Genomic DNA, 18,728 nt, shown 5'->3' with positions numbered 1-18,728 from the left:
TCGAAGGTCACGACCCTCAACATCGCATTCACATGTCTAATAAGTGATAATGACACTTTCTAGATAATCCCAACCCCAAAAAAGTATAAAAATGCCCCAAAATAACCCCAAACGACCCACCCGATTAGGCTTAAACTGAAAACGAACATATGCAAAAATAGGTATCGATTCGAAGGTCACGACCCTCAACATCGCATCCACACGTCTAATAAGAGATACGGACACTCTTTAGAAAATACCAAACCCAAAACAGTTCAAAAATACCCCAAAATAACCCCAAACGATCCACTCGGTCTGGTTTAAACAAGAAATGAACATATACCGAAATAGGTATCGATTCGATGGTCACGACCCTCAACATAGCCTCCACACATCTAATAATAGATAGGGACGCTTTTTAGAAAATATCAAACCCAAAAAAGTGTAGAAATGCCGCCAAATAACCCCAAACGACCCATCCGGTCTGGTTTAAGCAAAAAATGAACCTATGTCGAAATAGGTATCGATTCGACGGTCACGACCCTCAACATTGCGTCCACACGTCTTATAAGTGATAAGGACACTTTTTAGAAAATCCCAAGCCCAAAAAAGTACAGAAATACCCCCAAATAACCCCAAACGACCCATCCGGTCAACTTTAAATCAAAAATGAACATATGCCAAAATAGGTATCGATTCGAAGGTCATGACCCTCAGAATCGCATCCACATGTCTAATAAGAGATAAGGACACTCTTTAGAAAACACCAAACACAAAAAGTACAGAAATGCCTCGAAATAACCTCAAACGACCCACCTGGTCTGGTTTAAACAAAAAATGAAATATGCTGAAATAGGTATCGATTCGAAGTTTACGACCCTCAACATCACATCCACACGTCTATTAACAGATGAGGACGCTTTTTAGAAAATACCAAACCCAAAAAAGTATAGAAATGCCACCAAATAACCCCAAACAACCCACCCGATCTGGTTTAAACAAAAAATGAACATATGTCGAAATAGGTATCGATTCGACTGTCACAACCCTCAACATTGCATCCACACGCCGAATAAGTGATAAGGACATTTTTCATAAAATCCCAAACCCAAAAAAGTACAGAAATGTCCCCAAATAACCGCAAATGACCCACCCGGTCTGGTTTAAACAAAAAATGAATATATGTCGAAATAGGTATCGATTCGATGGTCACGACCCTCAACATTGCATCCACACGTCTAATAAGAGATAAGGAAACTTTTTAGAAAGCCTTTAGCCTAAAAAAGTACATAAATTCCCCCAAATAACCCCAAATGACCCACCCGGTCTGGTTTAAACTGAAAATGAACATATTCTGAAATAGGTATCGGTTCGAAGGTCACGACTCTCAACATCGCATCCACACGTCTAATAAGAAATAAGGACACTTTTTAGAAAATACCAAACCCAAAAAAGTACAGAAAAGCCGCAAATAAACCCAAACGACTCACCCGGTCTTATTTAAACCGAAAATGGACATATGTCGAAATAGGTATCGATTCGAAGGTCACGACCCTTAACATCGCATCCACACATCTAATTAGAGATAAGGACACTTTTGACTAAATCCTAAACCCAAAAACATACAGAAGTGCCCCAAATAACTTATACGACCCACCCGGTCTGGTTTAAATCGAAAATGAACATATATCGAAATAGGTATCGATTCGAAGGTTACGACCCCCAACATCACATCTAGACGTCTAATATGAAATAAGGACACTTTTTAGAAAATCCCATGCCCAAAAAAATACAGAAATGCCCCCAAAAAACCCTAAACGACCCAACCGGTCTAGTTTAAACAAAAAATGAACATATGCCAAAATAGGTATCGATTCGAAGGTCACGACCCTCAACATCGCATCCACATGTCTAATAACTGATAAGGACACTCTTTAGAAAATATCAAATCCAAAAAAGTACAGAAATACCCCAAATAAGCCCAAACGACCCACCTAGTCTGGTTTAAATCGAAAATGAACATATGTTGAAATAGGTATCCATTCGAATGTCAATACCCTCAACATCGCATCCACACATCTAATTAATGACAAGGACTCTTTTTAGAAAATCACAAACCCAAAAAAGTATAGAAATGCCCCTAAATGACCCCAAACGACCCACCTGGTTTGATTTAAACCGAAAATGAACATAAGTCGAAATAGGTATCGATTCGAAGGTCACGACCCTCAACATCTCATCCACACGTCTAATAAGTGATAAGGACACTTTTTAGAAAAGGCCAATCCCAAAAAAGAACAGAATTGCCCCCAAATAACCCCAAACAACCCACCCTGTCTGGTTTAAACCAAAAATGAACATATTCCGAAATAGGTGTCAATTCAAAAGTCACGATCCACAACATCGCATCCACATGTCTAATAAGGGATAAGGACACTTTTTAGAAAATACCAAAACAAAAATGTACAGAAATGCCCACAAATAACCCCAACGACCCACTTCGTCCTATTTAAACCAAAAATGAACATACGTCGAAATAGGAATCGATTCGAAGGTCATGACCCTCAACAATGCATCCAAACGTCTAATAAGTGATAAGGACATTTTTTAGAAAATCCCAAGTCCAAAAAATTATAAAAATGCCCCCAAATAACTCCAAACAACCCACCCAGTCAAGTTTAAACCGAAAATGAACATATACTAAAATAGGTATCGATTCGAAGGTCACGACCCTCAACATTGCATCCACACGTCTAATAAAGGATAAGGACACTCTTTAGAAACTACCAAACCCAAAAAAGTGCAGAAATGCCCCCAAATAACCCCAAACAACCCACTCGGTCTGGTTTGAACAAAAAATGAACATATGCCAAAATAGGTATCGATTTGAAGGTCACGACCCTCAACCTCGCATCCACACGTCTAATAACAGATAAGGACGCTTTTAGAAAATACCAAACTTAAAAAAGTATAGAAATGCCCCCCAAATAACCCCAAACGATCCACCCGATCTGGTTTAAACAAAAATTGAACATATGTCGAAATAGGTATCGATTGGACGGTCACGACCCTTAACATTGCATCCACACTTCGAATAAATGATAAGGACACTTTTGATAAAATCCCAAGCCCAGAAAAGTACAAAAATGCCCCCAAATAACCCCAAACGACCCAACCGGTCTGGTTTCAGACGAAAATAAACATACATCAAAATAGGTATCCATTCGAAGGTCATGACCGTCAACATTGCATCCACACATCTAATAAGAGATAAGGACACTATTTAGAAAATACCAAACCCAAAAAAGTACGGCAATGCCCCCAAATAACCCCAAATAACCCAACCAGTCTGGTTTACACCGAAAATGAATATATGTCAAAATAGGTATCGATTCGAAGGTCATGACCGTCAACATTGCATCCACACGTCTAATAAGAGATAAGGACACTTTTTAGAGAGTCCTAAACCGAGAAGGGTACCGAAATGCCCCCAAATAACTCCAAATGGCCAACCCGATATGGTTTGGACCGAAAATGAACATATGTCGAAATAGGTATCAATTCGAAGGTCACAACCCTCAACATCGCATCCACACGTCTAATAAGAGATAAGGACACTCTTTAGAAAATACCAAACCCAAAAATGTATAGAAATGCCCCCAAATAACCCCAAACGACCCACTCGGTCTAGTTTAAATAAAAAATGAACATATGCCGAAATAGGTATCGATTCGAAGGTCACGACCCTCAACATCACATCCATACGTCTAATAACCGATGAGGACACTTTTTAGAAAAATACCAAACCCAAAAAAGTATAGAAATGCCGCCAAATAACCCCAAACGACCCACCCAATCTGGTTTAAACCGAAAATGAACATATGTCAAAATAGGTATCGATTTGAAGGTCACGACCCTCAATATCCCATCCACACGTCTAATAAGTGATAAGGACATTTTTAAGAAAAGGCCACGCCCAAAAAAATACAGAAATGCCCCCAAATAACCCCAAACAACTCACCCTGTCTAGTTTAAACAAAAAATGAACATATGCCGAAATAGATATCAATTCGAAAGTCATGACCCACAACATCGTATCCACATGTCTAATAAGAGATAAGGACACTTTTTAAAAAATACCAAAATCAAAAAGTACAGAAATGCCCCCAAATAACCCCAAATGACCCACCTGGTCTGGTTTAAACAAAAGATGAACATATGTCGAAATAGGTATCAATTCGATGGTTACGACCCTCAACATTGCATTCACACATCTAATAAGAGACAAGGACACTTTTTAGAATACCTTTAGCCCAAAAAAGTAGAGAAATTCCCCCAATTTACCCCAAACGACCCACCCGGTCTGGTTTAAACCGAAAATAAACATATTCCGAAATAGGTATCGGTTCGAAGGTCACGACCCTCAACATCGCATCCAAACGTCTAATAAGTGATAAGGACACCTTTTAGAAAATCCCAAGTCGAAAAAAGTACAGAAATGCCCTCAAATAACTCCAAACGACCCACCCAGTCAAGTTTAAACCGAAAATGAACATATGCTAAAATAGGTATCGATTCAAAGGTCACGACCCTCAACATCGCATCGACCCATCTAATAAGAGATAAGGACACTCTTTAGAAAATACCAAACCCAAAAAAGAGCAGAAATGCCCCCAAATAACCCCAAACGACCCACTCGGTCTGGTTTAAGCAAAAAATGAACATATGCTGAAATAGGTATCGTTTCGAAGCTCACGACCCTCAAACTCGCATCCACACGTCTAATAACAGATAAAGACGCATTTTAGAAAATACCAAACCCAAAAAAGTACAGAAATGCCCCTAAATAACCCCAAACAACCCACCCAGTTTGATTTAAACCAAAAATGAACATATGTCGAAGTAGGTATCGATTCGAAGGTCACGACCCTTAGCATCACATCCACAATTCTAATATGAAATAAGGACACTTTTTAGAAAATCCCAAGCCCAAAAAAATAAAGAAATGCCCCCAAATAACCCTAAACGATCCACCTGGTCTGGTTTAAACAAAAAATGAACATATGCCGAAATAGGTATCGATTCGAAGGTCACGACCCTCAACATCGCATCCACACTTCTAATAAGTGATAAGGACACTCTTTAGAAAATACCAAACCTAAAAAAGTACAGAAATACCCCGAAATAACCCTAAACGAACTACCTGGTCTGGTTTAAATAAAAAATGAACATATGTTGAAATAGGAATCTATTCGAAGGTCAATACCCTCAAAATCGCATCAACACATCTAATTAGTGATAAGGACACTTTTTAGAAAATCCCAAACCCAAAAAAGTATAGAACTGCCCCCAAATAACCCCAAACAACCCACCTGGTTTGATTTAAACCGAAAATGAACATATGTCGAAATAGGTATCGACTCGAAGGTCACGACCCTCAACATCCCATCCACACGTCTAATAAGAGATAAGGACACTTTTTAGAAAAGACCACGCCTAAAAAAGTACAAAATTGCCCCCAAATAATCCAAAACGACCCACCCTGTCTGGTTTAAACAAAAATGAACATATGCCGAAATAGGTATCAATTCGAACGTCACGACCCACAACATCGCATCCACACATCTAATAAGAGATAAGGACACTTTTTAGAAAATACCAAAATAAAAAAGAACCGAAATGCCCCCCAAATAACCCCAAACGACCCACCTGGTCCGGTTTAAACCGAAAATGAACATATGTCGAAATAGGAATCGATTCGAAGCTCACGACCCTCAACATCGCATCCAAACGTCTAATAAGTGATAAGGACAATTTTCAGAAAATCCTAAGTCCAAAAAAGTACAGAAATGCCCCCAAATAACTCTAAACGACCCACCTAGTCAAGTTTAAACCGAAAATGAACATATGCTAAAATAGGTATCGATTCGAAGGTCACAACCCTCAACATCGCATCCACACGTCTAATAAGAGATAAGGACACTCTTTAGAAAATTCCAAGCCTAAAAAAGTGTAGAAATGCCCCCAAATAACCCCAAACGACCCACTCGGTCTGATTTAAATAAAAAATGAACATATGTCGAAATACGAATCGATTCGAAGGTCACGACCCCCAACCTCGTATCCACACATCTAATAATAGATAAGGATGCTTTTTAGAAAATACCAAACCCAAAAAAGTATAGAAATGCTGCCAAATAACCACAAACGACCCACCCGATCTGGTTAGAAAATGAACATATGTCTAAATAGGTATGGTTTTTTTGATGTGGTTAATTGGCTCTCTCATGTGGTTTGTGCTAATGACAAGTTAGATGTTATCCCCAAGTTGGCTTTCTGTGCTACAGTTTATCATGTTTGGTGGGAGAGAAATCAACGCCTCTTTAGTAATCAATCAAGGTCTTATGATAAAATCCTTCAAGATATCAACTTTGATGTGGTCACTAAAGGTTCTCATTGTCCGATTTTGGCTGCCCATACCCCTAGAAATCAGTTCTTTGTTGATATTTGGGGGATCCAGGTGCGATGGGCAGTCTCGGCCCCCAAAGCTTGTTCTTGGCCGAAACCCCCTACTCACTTGGTCACGCTCCATTGTGATGGGTCCTTGAGTGGAGATAGAGCTTCTTATGGCGGTCTTGTTCGTAATACCAAAGGGATCCGATCCTGGCTTATGTTGGTAAAGGTGTGGAGGCTTCGGTTCTTAGCATGGAGTTGTTAGCCATTCACAGGGGGGTGGCACTGTGTTTAGAGAGGAATCTTCGACATGTTTCTATTAGATCTGATTCGAAGTTGGCAGTTGAGATTCTCACTGGTGTGTTCAGTTGCCCTTGGAATGTATATGTTTTGAAAAACCAAATCATCTCTAGTCTAAACCAGTTGACTCACTATGAAGTGAGGCATGTTTGGAGGGAATTGAACCAGCCGGCAGATTTTATTGCTTCCATTAATTGTGGGGATGGGGAAGCTATTTTGTATCCTCCTGAGTTTCATGATGACCTGATGCGGCTGATCCTTGATGATGCATCTGGTAAGGTCCAGTATAGGCCTCCGTGATTGGGTTGGGTGGCTTTTCCTTGTAGTTACGAGGGGTTTGTCCTCGGCGGTATGGGGCCTCTTCCTCCTCCTTAGGTCTGTCTAAGGGGTGGGAGAAGGCTGCCTTCTTTTATATCTATCTTTCCTTCTTCTTTATACACACAACTTACCTATCGAAAAAAAAGGTATTGATTCGACGGTCACAACCCTCAACATTGCATCCACACGTTTAATAAGTGATAAGGACATTTTAATAAAATCCCAAGCCCAAAAAAGTACAGAAATGCCCCCAAATAACCCCAAATGACCCACTCGGTCTGGTTTAAACAAAAAATGAACATATGTCGAAATAGGAATTGATTCGATGGTCACGACCCACAACATTGCATCCACACGTCTAATAAGAGATAAGGACAGTTTTTAGAAAACCATTGGCCCAAAAAAGTACAAAAATTCCCCCAAATAACCCCAAACGACCCACCCCGTCTGGTTTAAACCGAAAATGAACATATGCCAAAATAGGGATCAATTCGAAGGTCACGATCCTCAACATCGCATCCACATGTCTAATAAGAGATAAGGACACTTTTTAGAAAATACCAAATTCAAAAAAGTACAAAAATGCCGCAAATAAACCCAAACAACCCACTCGGTCTTGTTTAAACCAAAAATGGACATATGTCGAAATAGATATCGATTCGAAGGTCACAACCCTCAACATCGCATCCACACGTCTAATAAGAGATAAGGACACTTTTTTGAAAATACCAAACCCAAAATAGTACAGAAATGCCCCTAAATAACCCCAAACGACCCACCTGATTTGATTTAAACCGAAAATGAACATATGTCGAAATAGGTATCCATCGGAAGGTCACGACCCCCAACACCGTATCCACATGTCTAATAAGAGATAAGACACTTTTTAGAAAATACCAAACCCAAAAATGTACAAAAATGCCCCCAAATAACCCCAAACGACCCACCTGGTACGATTTAAACCGAAAATGAACATATGTCGAAATAGGTATCGATTCGAAGGTCACGACCCTCACATCACATCCACACGTCTAATAAGTGATATGGAGACTTTTTAGAAAATCCCAATCCCTAAAAAGCATAGAAATGCCCCCAAATAACCCCAAACGATCCACCCGGTCAGGTTTAAATCGAAAATGAACATATGCTAAAATAGGTATCGATTCGAAGGTCAGGACCCTCAACATCGAATCCACACGTCTAATAAGAGATAAGGACACTCTTTAGAAAATTCTAATCCCAAAAAAGTACGGAAATGCCCCCTAAACAACCCCAAACGATCCACCCGGTCTGGTTTAAACAAAAAATGAACGTATACCAAAATAGGTAACAATTAGAAGGTCACGACCCTCAACATTGCATCCACACGTATAATAATAGATAAGGACGCTTTTTAGAGAATATAAAACCCAAAAAAGTATAGAAATGCCACCAAATAACCCCAAACGACCCACCCGGCCTGGTTTAAATAAATAATGAACCTATATCGAAATAGGTATCGATTCGACGATCACGACCCTCAATATTGCATCCACAAGTCTGATAAGTGATAAGGACACTTTTTGAAAAATCCCAAGCCCAAAAAAGTATAGAAATGCCCCCAAATAACCCCAAACGACCCATCCGATCAAGTTTAAACCGAAAATGAACATAGGCAAAAATAGGTATCGATTCAAAGGTCACGACCCTCAACCTCGCATCCACACGTCCAATAAGAGATAAGAACACTCTTTAGAAAATACCAAACCCAAAAAAGTACAGAAATGCCCCAAAATAACCCCAAACAACCCACCCAGTTTGGTTTAAATATAAAAATGAACATATGCCTAAATAGGTATCGATTCGAAGGTCACGACCCTCAACATCACATCCACACATCTAATAACAAATAAGGACGCTTTTTAGAAAATACCAAACCCAAAAATGTATAGAAATGCCGCCAAATAACCCCAAACGATTGACCCGATCTGGTTTAAACAAAAAATGAACATATGTCAAAATAGGTATCGATTCGACGGTCACGACCCTCAACATTGCAACCACACGTCTAATAAGTGATAAGGACACTTTTCATAAAATCCCAAGCCCAAGAAAATACAGAAATGCCCCCAAATAACCCCAAACGACCCACCCGGTCAGGTATAAACCGAAACTGAACATATGCAAAAATTGGTATCGATTCAAAGGTCACGACCCTCAACATCGCATCCACACGTCTAATAAGAGATAAGGACACTCTTTAGAAAATACCTAACCCAAAAAAGTACGGAAATGCCCCCAAATAACCCCAAATGACCCACCCGGTCTGGTTTAAAAAAAAAATGAACATATGCCGAAATACGTATTGATTCGAAGGACACGATCCTTAATATCCCATCCACACGTCTAATAAGAGATAAGGACACTTTTTAGAAAAGACCATGCCCATAAAAGTATAGAAATGCCCAAAAATAACCCCAAACGACTCACCTGGTCCGGTTTAAACTGAAAATGAACATATGCCGAAATAGGTATCGATTCGACGGTCACGACCCTCAACATTGCATCCACACGTCTTATAAGTGATAAGGACACTTTTTTAGAAAATCCCAAGCCCAAAAAAGTATAGAAATGCCCCCAAATAACCCCAAACGACCCATCCGGTCAAGTATAAATCGAAAATGAACATATGCTAAAATAGGTATCGAAACGAAGGTCACGACCCTCAACATCGCATCCTCACGTCTAATAAGAAATAAAGACACTCTTTAGAAAATACCAAACCCAAAAAAGTAGAGAAATGCCCCGAAATAACCCCAAGCGACCCACCCGGTCTTATTTAAACAAAAAATGAACGTATGCCAAAATAGTTATCGATTCGAAGCTCAAGACCCTCAACATCACATCACACGTCTAATAACAGATAAGGACGCTTTTTAGAAAATACCAAACACAAAAAAGTATAGAAATGCCGCTAAATAACCCTAAACGACCCAACTGATCTGGTTTAAACAAAAACTAAACATATGTCCAAATAGGTATCGATTCGACGGTCTCGACCCTCAACATTGCATCCACATGTTTAATAAGTGATAAGGACACTTTTCATAAAATCCCAAGCCCAAAAAAGTAAAGAAATGCCCCTAAATAACCCCAAATGACCCACCCAGTCTGGTTTAAACAAAAAATGAACATATGTCAAAATAGATATCGATTCGATGGTCACGACCCTCAACATTGCATCCACACATCTAATAAGAGATAAGGACATCTTTTAGAAAACCTTCAGCCCAAAAAAGTATAGAAATTCCCCCAAATAACCCCAAATGACCCACCTGGTCTGGTTTAAACAAAAAATGAACATAAGCCGAAATAGGTATCGGTTCGAAGGTCACAACCCTCAACATCGCATCCACACGTTTAATAAGAGATAAGGACACTTTTTAGAAAACACAAACCCCAAAAAGTACAGAAATACCGCAAATAAACCGAAACGACCCACCCCATCTTGTTTAAATCGAAAATAGACATATGTCGAAATAGGTATCGATTCGAACGTCACAACCCTCAACATCGCATCCACATATCTAATTAGAGATAAGGACACTTTTTACAACATCCCAAACCAAAAAAAATACAGAAATGCCCCAAAAAACTGTATACGACCCACCCGGTCTGGTTTAAATCGAAAATGAACATATGCCAAAATACGTATCGATTCGAAGGTCACGACCCCCAACATCACATCCACACGTCTAATAAGAAATAAGGACACTTTTTAGAAAATACCACCCAAAAAAGTACAGAAATGCCCCTAAATAACCCCAAATGACCCACCCGGTCTGGTTTAAATCGAAAATGAACATATGTTGAAATAGGTCTCGATTCGAAGCTCAATACACTCAAAATCCCATCCACACATCTAATTAGTGATAAGGACACTTTTTAGAAAATCCCAAACCGAAAAAAGTCCAGAAATGCCCCTAAATAACCCCAAACTATCCACCCGGTTTGATTTAAACCGAAAATAAACATATGTCAAAATAGGTATCGATTCGAAGGTCACGACCTTCAACACCACATCCACACGTCTAATAAGAGATAATGACACTTTTTAGAAAATACCAAACCCAAAAAAGTACATAAATGCCCCCAAATAACCCCAAACGACCCACTTGGTACGGTTTAAATCGAAAATGAACATATGTCGAAATAGGTATCGATTCGAAGGTCATGACCCTCAACTTCGTATCCACATGTCTAATAAGTGATAATGACACTTTTTAGAAAATCCCAACCCCAAAAAAGTATAGAAATGCCCCAAAATAACCCCAAACGATCCACCCGATAAGGTTTAAACCGAAAATGAACATATGCTAAAATAGGTATCGATTCGAAGGTCACGACCCTCAACATTGCATCCACACGTCTAATAAGAGATGAGGACACTCTTTAGAAAATACCAAACCCAAAAAAGTACGGAAATGCCCCCAAATAACCCCAAACGATACACCCGGTTTGGTTTAAACAAAAATTGAACATATGCCGAAATAGGTATCGATTCGAAGGTCACGACCCTCAACATAGCCTCCACACGTCTAATAACAGATAGGGACGCTTTTTAGAAAATATCAAACCCAAAAATGTGTAGAAATGCGACCAAATAATCCCAAATGACCCACCCGGTCTGGTTTAAACAAAAAATGAACCTATGTCAAAATAGGTATCGATTCGACGGTCACGACCCTCAACATTGCATCCACACGTCTTATAAGTGATAAGGACACATTTTAGAAAATCCCAAGCCTAAAAAGGTACAGAAATGCCCCCAAATAACCCCAAACGACCCATCCGATCAAGTTTAAACCAAAAATTTGAAGGTCACGACCCTCAACATCGCATCCACACGTCAAATAAGAGATAAGGACACTCTTTAGAAAACACCAAACATAAAAAAGTACAGAAATGCCCCAAAATAACCCCAAACAACTCACCCGGTCTGGTTTAAACAAAAAATGAACAAATGGCGAAATAGGTATCGATTCGAAGTTTATGACCCTCAACATCACATCCACACGTCTATTAACAGATGATGACTCTTTTTAAAAAATACCAAACCCAAAAAAGTATAGAAATGCCGCCAAATAACCCCAATCGACCCATCCGATCTGGTTTAAACAAAAAATGAACATATGTCGAAATAGGTATCGATTCGACTGTCACAACCCTCAACATTGCATCCACACGTCTAATAAGTGATAAGGACATTTTTCATAAAATCTCAAGCACAAAAAAGTATAGAAATGTCCCCAAATAACCCCAAATGACCCACCCGGTCTTGTTTAAACAAAAAATGAACATATGTTGAAATAGGTATCGATTCGATGGTCACGACCCTCAACATTGCATCCACACGTCTAATAAGAGATAAGGACACTTTTTAGAAAACCTTTAGCTCAAAAAAGTACAGAAATTCCCCCAAATAACCCCAAATGACCCACCCGGTCTAGTTTAAACCGAAAATGAACATATTCTGAAATAGGTATCGGTTCGAAGGTCACGACCCTCAACATCGCATCCACACGTGTAATAAGAGATAAGGACACTTTTTGGAAAATACCAAACCCAAAAAAGTATAGAAATGCCGCAAATAAACCCAAACGACCCACCCGATCTTATTTAAACCAAAATGGACATATGTCGAAATAGGTATCGATTCGAAAGTCACGACCCTTAACATCACATCCACGCGTCTAATATGAAATAAGGATACTTTTTAGAAATTCCCAAGCCTAAAAAAAAACAGAAATGCCCCCAAATAACCCCAAACGATCCACCCGGTCTGGTTTAAACAAAAAATGAACATATGCAGAAATAGGTATCGATTCGAAGGTCACGACCCTTAACAACGCATCCACATGTCTAATAAGTGATAAGGACACTCTTTAGAAAATACCAAACCCAAAAAAGTACAGAAATACCCCCAAATAACCCCAAACGACCCACCTGGTCTGGTTTTAATCGAAAATGAACATATGTTGAAATAGGTATCGATTCAAAACTCAATACCCTCAAAATCGCATCCACACATCTCTTTTTTTTTTTTTTTGATAAGTAATTTGTGAATGTATAGAAGAAGAAAAGAAAGATACAAGAGAAGGGAACCTACTGACACCCCTTAGACAGACCTAAGGAGGAGAAAGAGGCCCCACACTTCCGAGGACAAACCCCTCGGATATTCAAGGAGAACCACCCAAACCCAATTATGGAGGCCTAAACTGGGCCTTACCAACAGAATCATCATGAATCAGCCGCATTAGGTCCTCATGAAACTCTTGAGGATACATAATAGTTTCCCCATCCCCACTATTTATGGAAGCAATAAAGTCCGCCGGTTGGTTCAGTTCTCTCCAAACATGCCTCACTTCATAGCGAGCCAACTGGTCCAACCTAGAGATGATCTGGTACTTCAAAGCATAAACATTCCAGGGGCAGCCAATCACATTTGTAACAATCTCCACGGCCAACCTCGAGTCAGATCTGATAGAAATATAATGGAGGTTCCTCTCTATGCACAAAACCACTCCTCTGTGGATAGCTATCAATTCCATGCTAAGAACCGAAGCTTCCGACCCTTTACCAACATAGGCCAGAATCGGATCTCCTAAGGAATCACGAATGAGACCCCCATAAGCAGCTCTATCTCCTTTCAAGGACCCATCACAATGGAGAGAAATCAATTGAGCAGGGGGCTTTGGCCAAAAACAGATTTTGGGAGCCGAATTGGCCCACTGCACTTGGACCCCCCACTTGTCAACCAAAAATTGATTCCTAGGAGTATGGGCTGCCAATAACGGAGATTGAGAACCTTTAGTGGAAACATCAAATTTGATGTCTTGAAGGATCTTATCATAAGACCTTGACTGATTACTAAAGAGCCGTTGATTCCTCTCCCACCAAACATGATAAATCGTGGCACAAAAAGCAAGCTTGGGAATAAAATCCATCTTATCTTTAGCACAAACCACATGAGAAAGCCAATTGACCACATCAGTCAGGGTAGCAGGTCCTTTGCCATTGATAGAACACATAGAGCTAACCCTATCCCAAATGGTATTAGAAAAGGGACAGGCAAAGAAGAGATGGGCATGGCTCTCCAAACCTCCCCAACACAGGACGCAATTCTGTCCTACAGCAATATTCCTTCTAATGAGTTGGTCTTTAGTTGGCAACCCTCCCATCAAGCACCTCCAGGTAGTACAAGAGTGCCTAGGCAAAAAACCAGGAAACCAAACAAGCTTATTCCAATCCACCTTTGTTGCACTACTTCTAATAAGATCCCAAGCCGACTTGGTAGAAAAGAGACCATTAGAAGTTTCCTTCCAAACAATAAGATCCTCCTCACCACTCACAATAGGAATACTAGGGAGATCCCTCGAAATAGTTATCAGATCAAAAGAACCCTGAGGGGGCAGATGCCAATGGCCATCCCTAATAAAGTCCGAAACCAAGGCAAGCCAGGTGAGAACCAGGCATCATAACGGATCCGATCTCCATATCTTTTAATCAAAACCCCTTTAGGATGCCAATTATCCAACCAAAGTCTAGTAGCTTGGCCATTCCCAAAAATATGATGGATATGTGGCTCAACCTGATCTCTAAATTTGAGGACTTTCCGCCAAACCCAAGAGCAATTTTGGGGGATCTTTGCAGTCCAAATAGAATCTTTCTTTAGGTAGCGGGTATTGACCCACCTAACCCAAAGACTGTCTTTCTTAGAGGCAATCCACCAAATTTGTTTAAAAATCCCCGCAATATTCATATCAGAAATTCTCCTAATACCAAGGCCCCCTTCAGCCTTAGGTTTGCAAATCTTATCCCAAGAGATGTAATGTACCTTACGATCAAGAGACGGGCCAGACCAAAGGAAGTTGGAGAAGATGGATTCCAGCTTATTCTTTAGAGCTCCAGGCAGCCCGAAAATCCCTGACCAGTAAATGTAGCAGCCTTGAAGAACAGAGCTTAAAAGTTGAAGCCGCCCTGCAAAGGATAAGAGCCGAGCTTTCCAACCATGAAGCTTACTCCTCACTCGATCCAAAATGGAAGAACAATCTGCAAAAGCCAGCTTTCGAGCAATGAGAGGAACACCAAGATACCGGATAGGTAACTTGGTATCCACAAAGTTCGTTAATTCCAAAAGTTGCAGTCGCGGCCGTGTGGGTGAGGCCCCCTAAAATAATAGAGGACTTAGCCCTGTTGAGTTTCAACCCAGAGTAGGTATGAAAATCATCCAAGGCCCCCACACAGGCCGAAACAGAATCTGTGGTGGCCTTCACAAAGATCATCAAGTCGTCGGCAAAGATAAGGTGGGAAAGGTGGGAACACTTACACCTGGGAAGCAGGCTAATGCTGCCTTCCACCTCCAACTTCCTCATCAAAGCTGAAAACCCCTCCATGGCAATAGTGAACAAATAAGGCGAAATAGGGTCCCCCTGCCGTATTCCCCTACCCCCTTTGAAAAAACCAGTAGGACTTCCATTCAATAGGATGGAGAAGCAAGGAGTATCAACACAAGCCTTCACCCAACCAATAAACTTCTGTGGGAAACCCATTCCATCCATTAAATCAAACAAGAACTTCCTACTAAGGGAGTCATATGCTTTATGAAGGTCAATCTTCAGCTCTGTTGGGCTAGATCCTTTCGCTCTATACCTCGAACCACATCATGACAGACAAGGATGTTGTCCACAATAGACCTCCCCTTGATAAAAGCTGACTGGGAATCACTTACCACCTGCCCAATTATTCCTTGTAATCTATTAGATAAGATTTTAGTAATGATCTTATAAAAAAGATTGCAAAGAGCTATGGGCCTATATCCAGCAAAAGAAGAGACATCTCCCGTCTTAGGAATCAAGCTAATAAAAGTAGCATTAATCGAACTTGGAAGGCGAGACTTCAAAAAGAACCATTTCACTGCCAAAGTCAAATCCTCACCAACTACTTCCCAAGAATGCTTGAAGAAAGCAGCCCCAAACCCATCCGGTCCTGGAGCTTTGGAATTTTTCATAGCAAACACAACCTCCATAATCTCCTTATTGGACACCCTCCCAATAAGACCTTCTTGTTGGGCATGGGATAAGCCGTATTGCAAGGGAACCGTGCTAGGAAAAAAACCACCATCCACCGAATCAGTCCCAAATAATTTCTTATAGAAAGAGACAGCTTCATCTTTAATTTGGTTGGAATCCTTAACCATGTCACCTCCTTCCCCTTGAATTTCCAAAATATGCTTCCTATTCTGCCTGCAGATCATGGACTTGTGAAAGAAGCTATTATTCCCATCCCCCAGCTGAATATGCTTCACCCTTGATTTCTCCCTCAAGAATTTTTCTTCAATGGCCAAAGCTTCCCATAACTTCACCTTAGCTTGAGACTCCAAAAGAACCAGATTCTGGTTATCGGGGTGATCACCAAGATTGCATTGAATTTGGAACAAATCAGCCTCTGCAGCCTTCACCGCAATGAAAACATCTCCAATGCACTCTTTATTCCATTTTTTCAGTTCCTTTTTAACATTCCTTAACCGGGCAGCAAACCTCATGATAGGATTGAGAACCATACTAACTGGCTGCTCCCAGCCCTCCCGAACCATCTCATCATAACCATCCCTGCCAATCCAAGCCTCAAAAAACCTAAAAGGTTTAGGTCCGAAATTAGCCTCCTCTAACACAGCCAGCACTACTAGAGAGTGGTCAGAGAGACCCGGAGGGTAAAAAGTAGCCTCTGAAGATCTAAAAAAATCCACCCAAGCCAAGTTGACCAACACTCTATCAAGCTTACAGCAGATCCTAGCATCGCCACTTTGTCTGTTATTCCATGTCATAGCTTCCCCTTTCCACTTTAAATCAATCAGCCCGAGTCATCAATAAAATTATTGAAATCATCAATAGCCTCCAACCGAACAGGATCCCCACCAAATTTCTCATTTTGATGCCGAGTAACATTGAAGTCCCCTAAAACAGTCCAAGGGGTAGTAACAACACCAGCAATACTCCCCACATCTTCCCACAAATCCTTCCGGCTGCCATAGTATTTAGAGCATACACTACGAACCAGAAAAGAGGTTGATGTACCCACAACCAACACCTTAACATGAATAAACTGCTTAGATTTTCGAATTTCTTCAACATTAAAGAAATTAGGATCCCAACCCAACCAAATCCGAATAGTATTATCAATCTCCCCATTATGCACATATTTCCAGTCTGAAATAAAATTATCAAAAATGGCAGCACAGTTCTCCAACCTAACTTTAGTTTCCAAGAGACAAACCAATTTAGCTTGATGGTCTTTGCACACCTTCTTAATCCCCAGCTGTTTGGTTGAGGCATTCATGCCTCTTACATTCCAAACTAAACACTTCATTTAGCAACCAGGTTAAAGCCATCAACTCCACCCGTACTAGGTCCATCTCCCTTAACCTCACTAGAGTCTTTCGGGTTTACAAGAACCCGTTGGGCCTGGAACTTAGACCCCCTCCCCATGGTTCGGCCTAGAATAGAATAAGAAATAGAACCAGATTGACCCATACCTTTTCCAGAAAGCCCTTGAATTGATCGAATGTCCGCAGCTTGCTTCTTTAGTCTTTCCATATTGGCCGAGGGCTTAGCTGGAATTATCCCTTTCTCCTTTGATCTCAACAGATCTTCAGCTCTGTTATCACCTTGCATAGGCGCCCCAGCAGCACCCACCAACGGATTTGGATCAATCATCTTCAAAGATTCCAAAGCTGCCACCTCACCATCCCTATTTAAAGAATTAATTTCAGTTGCCATTCCATCCATAGATAAAGCACTAGGATCACTTTCCACCAAAACAGATTTTGAATTTTGAGTCAAGAAAGGGCAGCTATCCACATTAGGGATAATAGCTACAGGTTGGGGGGTGAAACTTATTTCCTCCAAATCTGCCTCAATTATTCCTCCTTCTTCCATGCACAGCACGCTAGGGGTCTCAGCTTCCTTAATTGTGTAGTCACTGACATCATTCTCTCTCTCCATAATTACTCCATCGACCCTCTCTCCACCCTCAACTATTCTTTTCCTCATGGCCAACGCATAGGCTTTAGTAGGAGAAGACCCAGCTGTCTCTTTCATGACATTTGAATTTGCCAGATTTTCCACACCAACCCTCTTCTCCCCATCTTTCTTATTTAATGAATCCCTTGACTCTTGCTCATCCTCCAGCCCATCTCCTAATAAAATATTGCAAGAATCAGCATCCAACATCAGCTCCTTTGGATCATATGCAACCTCTTCCGTTAGATCTTCCAACAATGCAAAAGCATTAATATGGAGAACATCCTTCCCCTTGTCAGTAGCAATATCTCCTCTACCCTTGTCTTTTCCTGCAAATAAGGGATCTGCCTTCACTAGAGTATCTTCTCTATCATCGGATCCAGCAAGGGCAATCGGCTGCTTAGAAGCTACATCATCACTAACCTCCTGCCCATCAGCACCACCACTACCGGCCAATGCTCCTTCAACAGTCCCCGAAGTTCCTTTCACCCGCCACTCTCTTCTCGGCTGAGAGGATTTCTGAGTTTGACCATTATTCCCAATCTTGCAAGAATCCAAGAGGTGACCAAACACAATACAGTGTTTGTATCGAGGGGGTTTCCACTCATAAACCACCTT

At 40.7% G+C, this 18,728-nt stretch overlaps 1 protein-coding gene across 1 annotated transcript; it reads right to left on the bottom strand.

Moving 5' to 3' along the window:
* Positions 1-16,209: 16,209 nt before the first annotated feature.
* On the bottom strand, positions 16,210-16,915 carry LOC122647926 (the record flags this gene model as incomplete). The annotated part of the gene is made up of 2 exons (XM_043841218.1): positions 16,658-16,915; positions 16,210-16,543 (listed from the first exon to the last, which is right to left on the bottom strand). Coding segments are annotated over exons 1-2 (592 nt in total), but the record flags the coding sequence as incomplete, so codon positions are not given.
* Between the last annotated feature and the right edge of the window lie 1,813 nt (positions 16,916-18,728).

The sequence above is a fragment of the Telopea speciosissima genome, unplaced genomic scaffold, assembly GCF_018873765.1.
Source record: "Telopea speciosissima isolate NSW1024214 ecotype Mountain lineage unplaced genomic scaffold, Tspe_v1 Tspe_v1.0281, whole genome shotgun sequence".
Classification (NCBI taxonomy): domain Eukaryota; kingdom Viridiplantae; phylum Streptophyta; class Magnoliopsida; order Proteales; family Proteaceae; genus Telopea; species Telopea speciosissima.
This window is presented reverse-complemented; position numbering and strand designations above follow the sequence as displayed.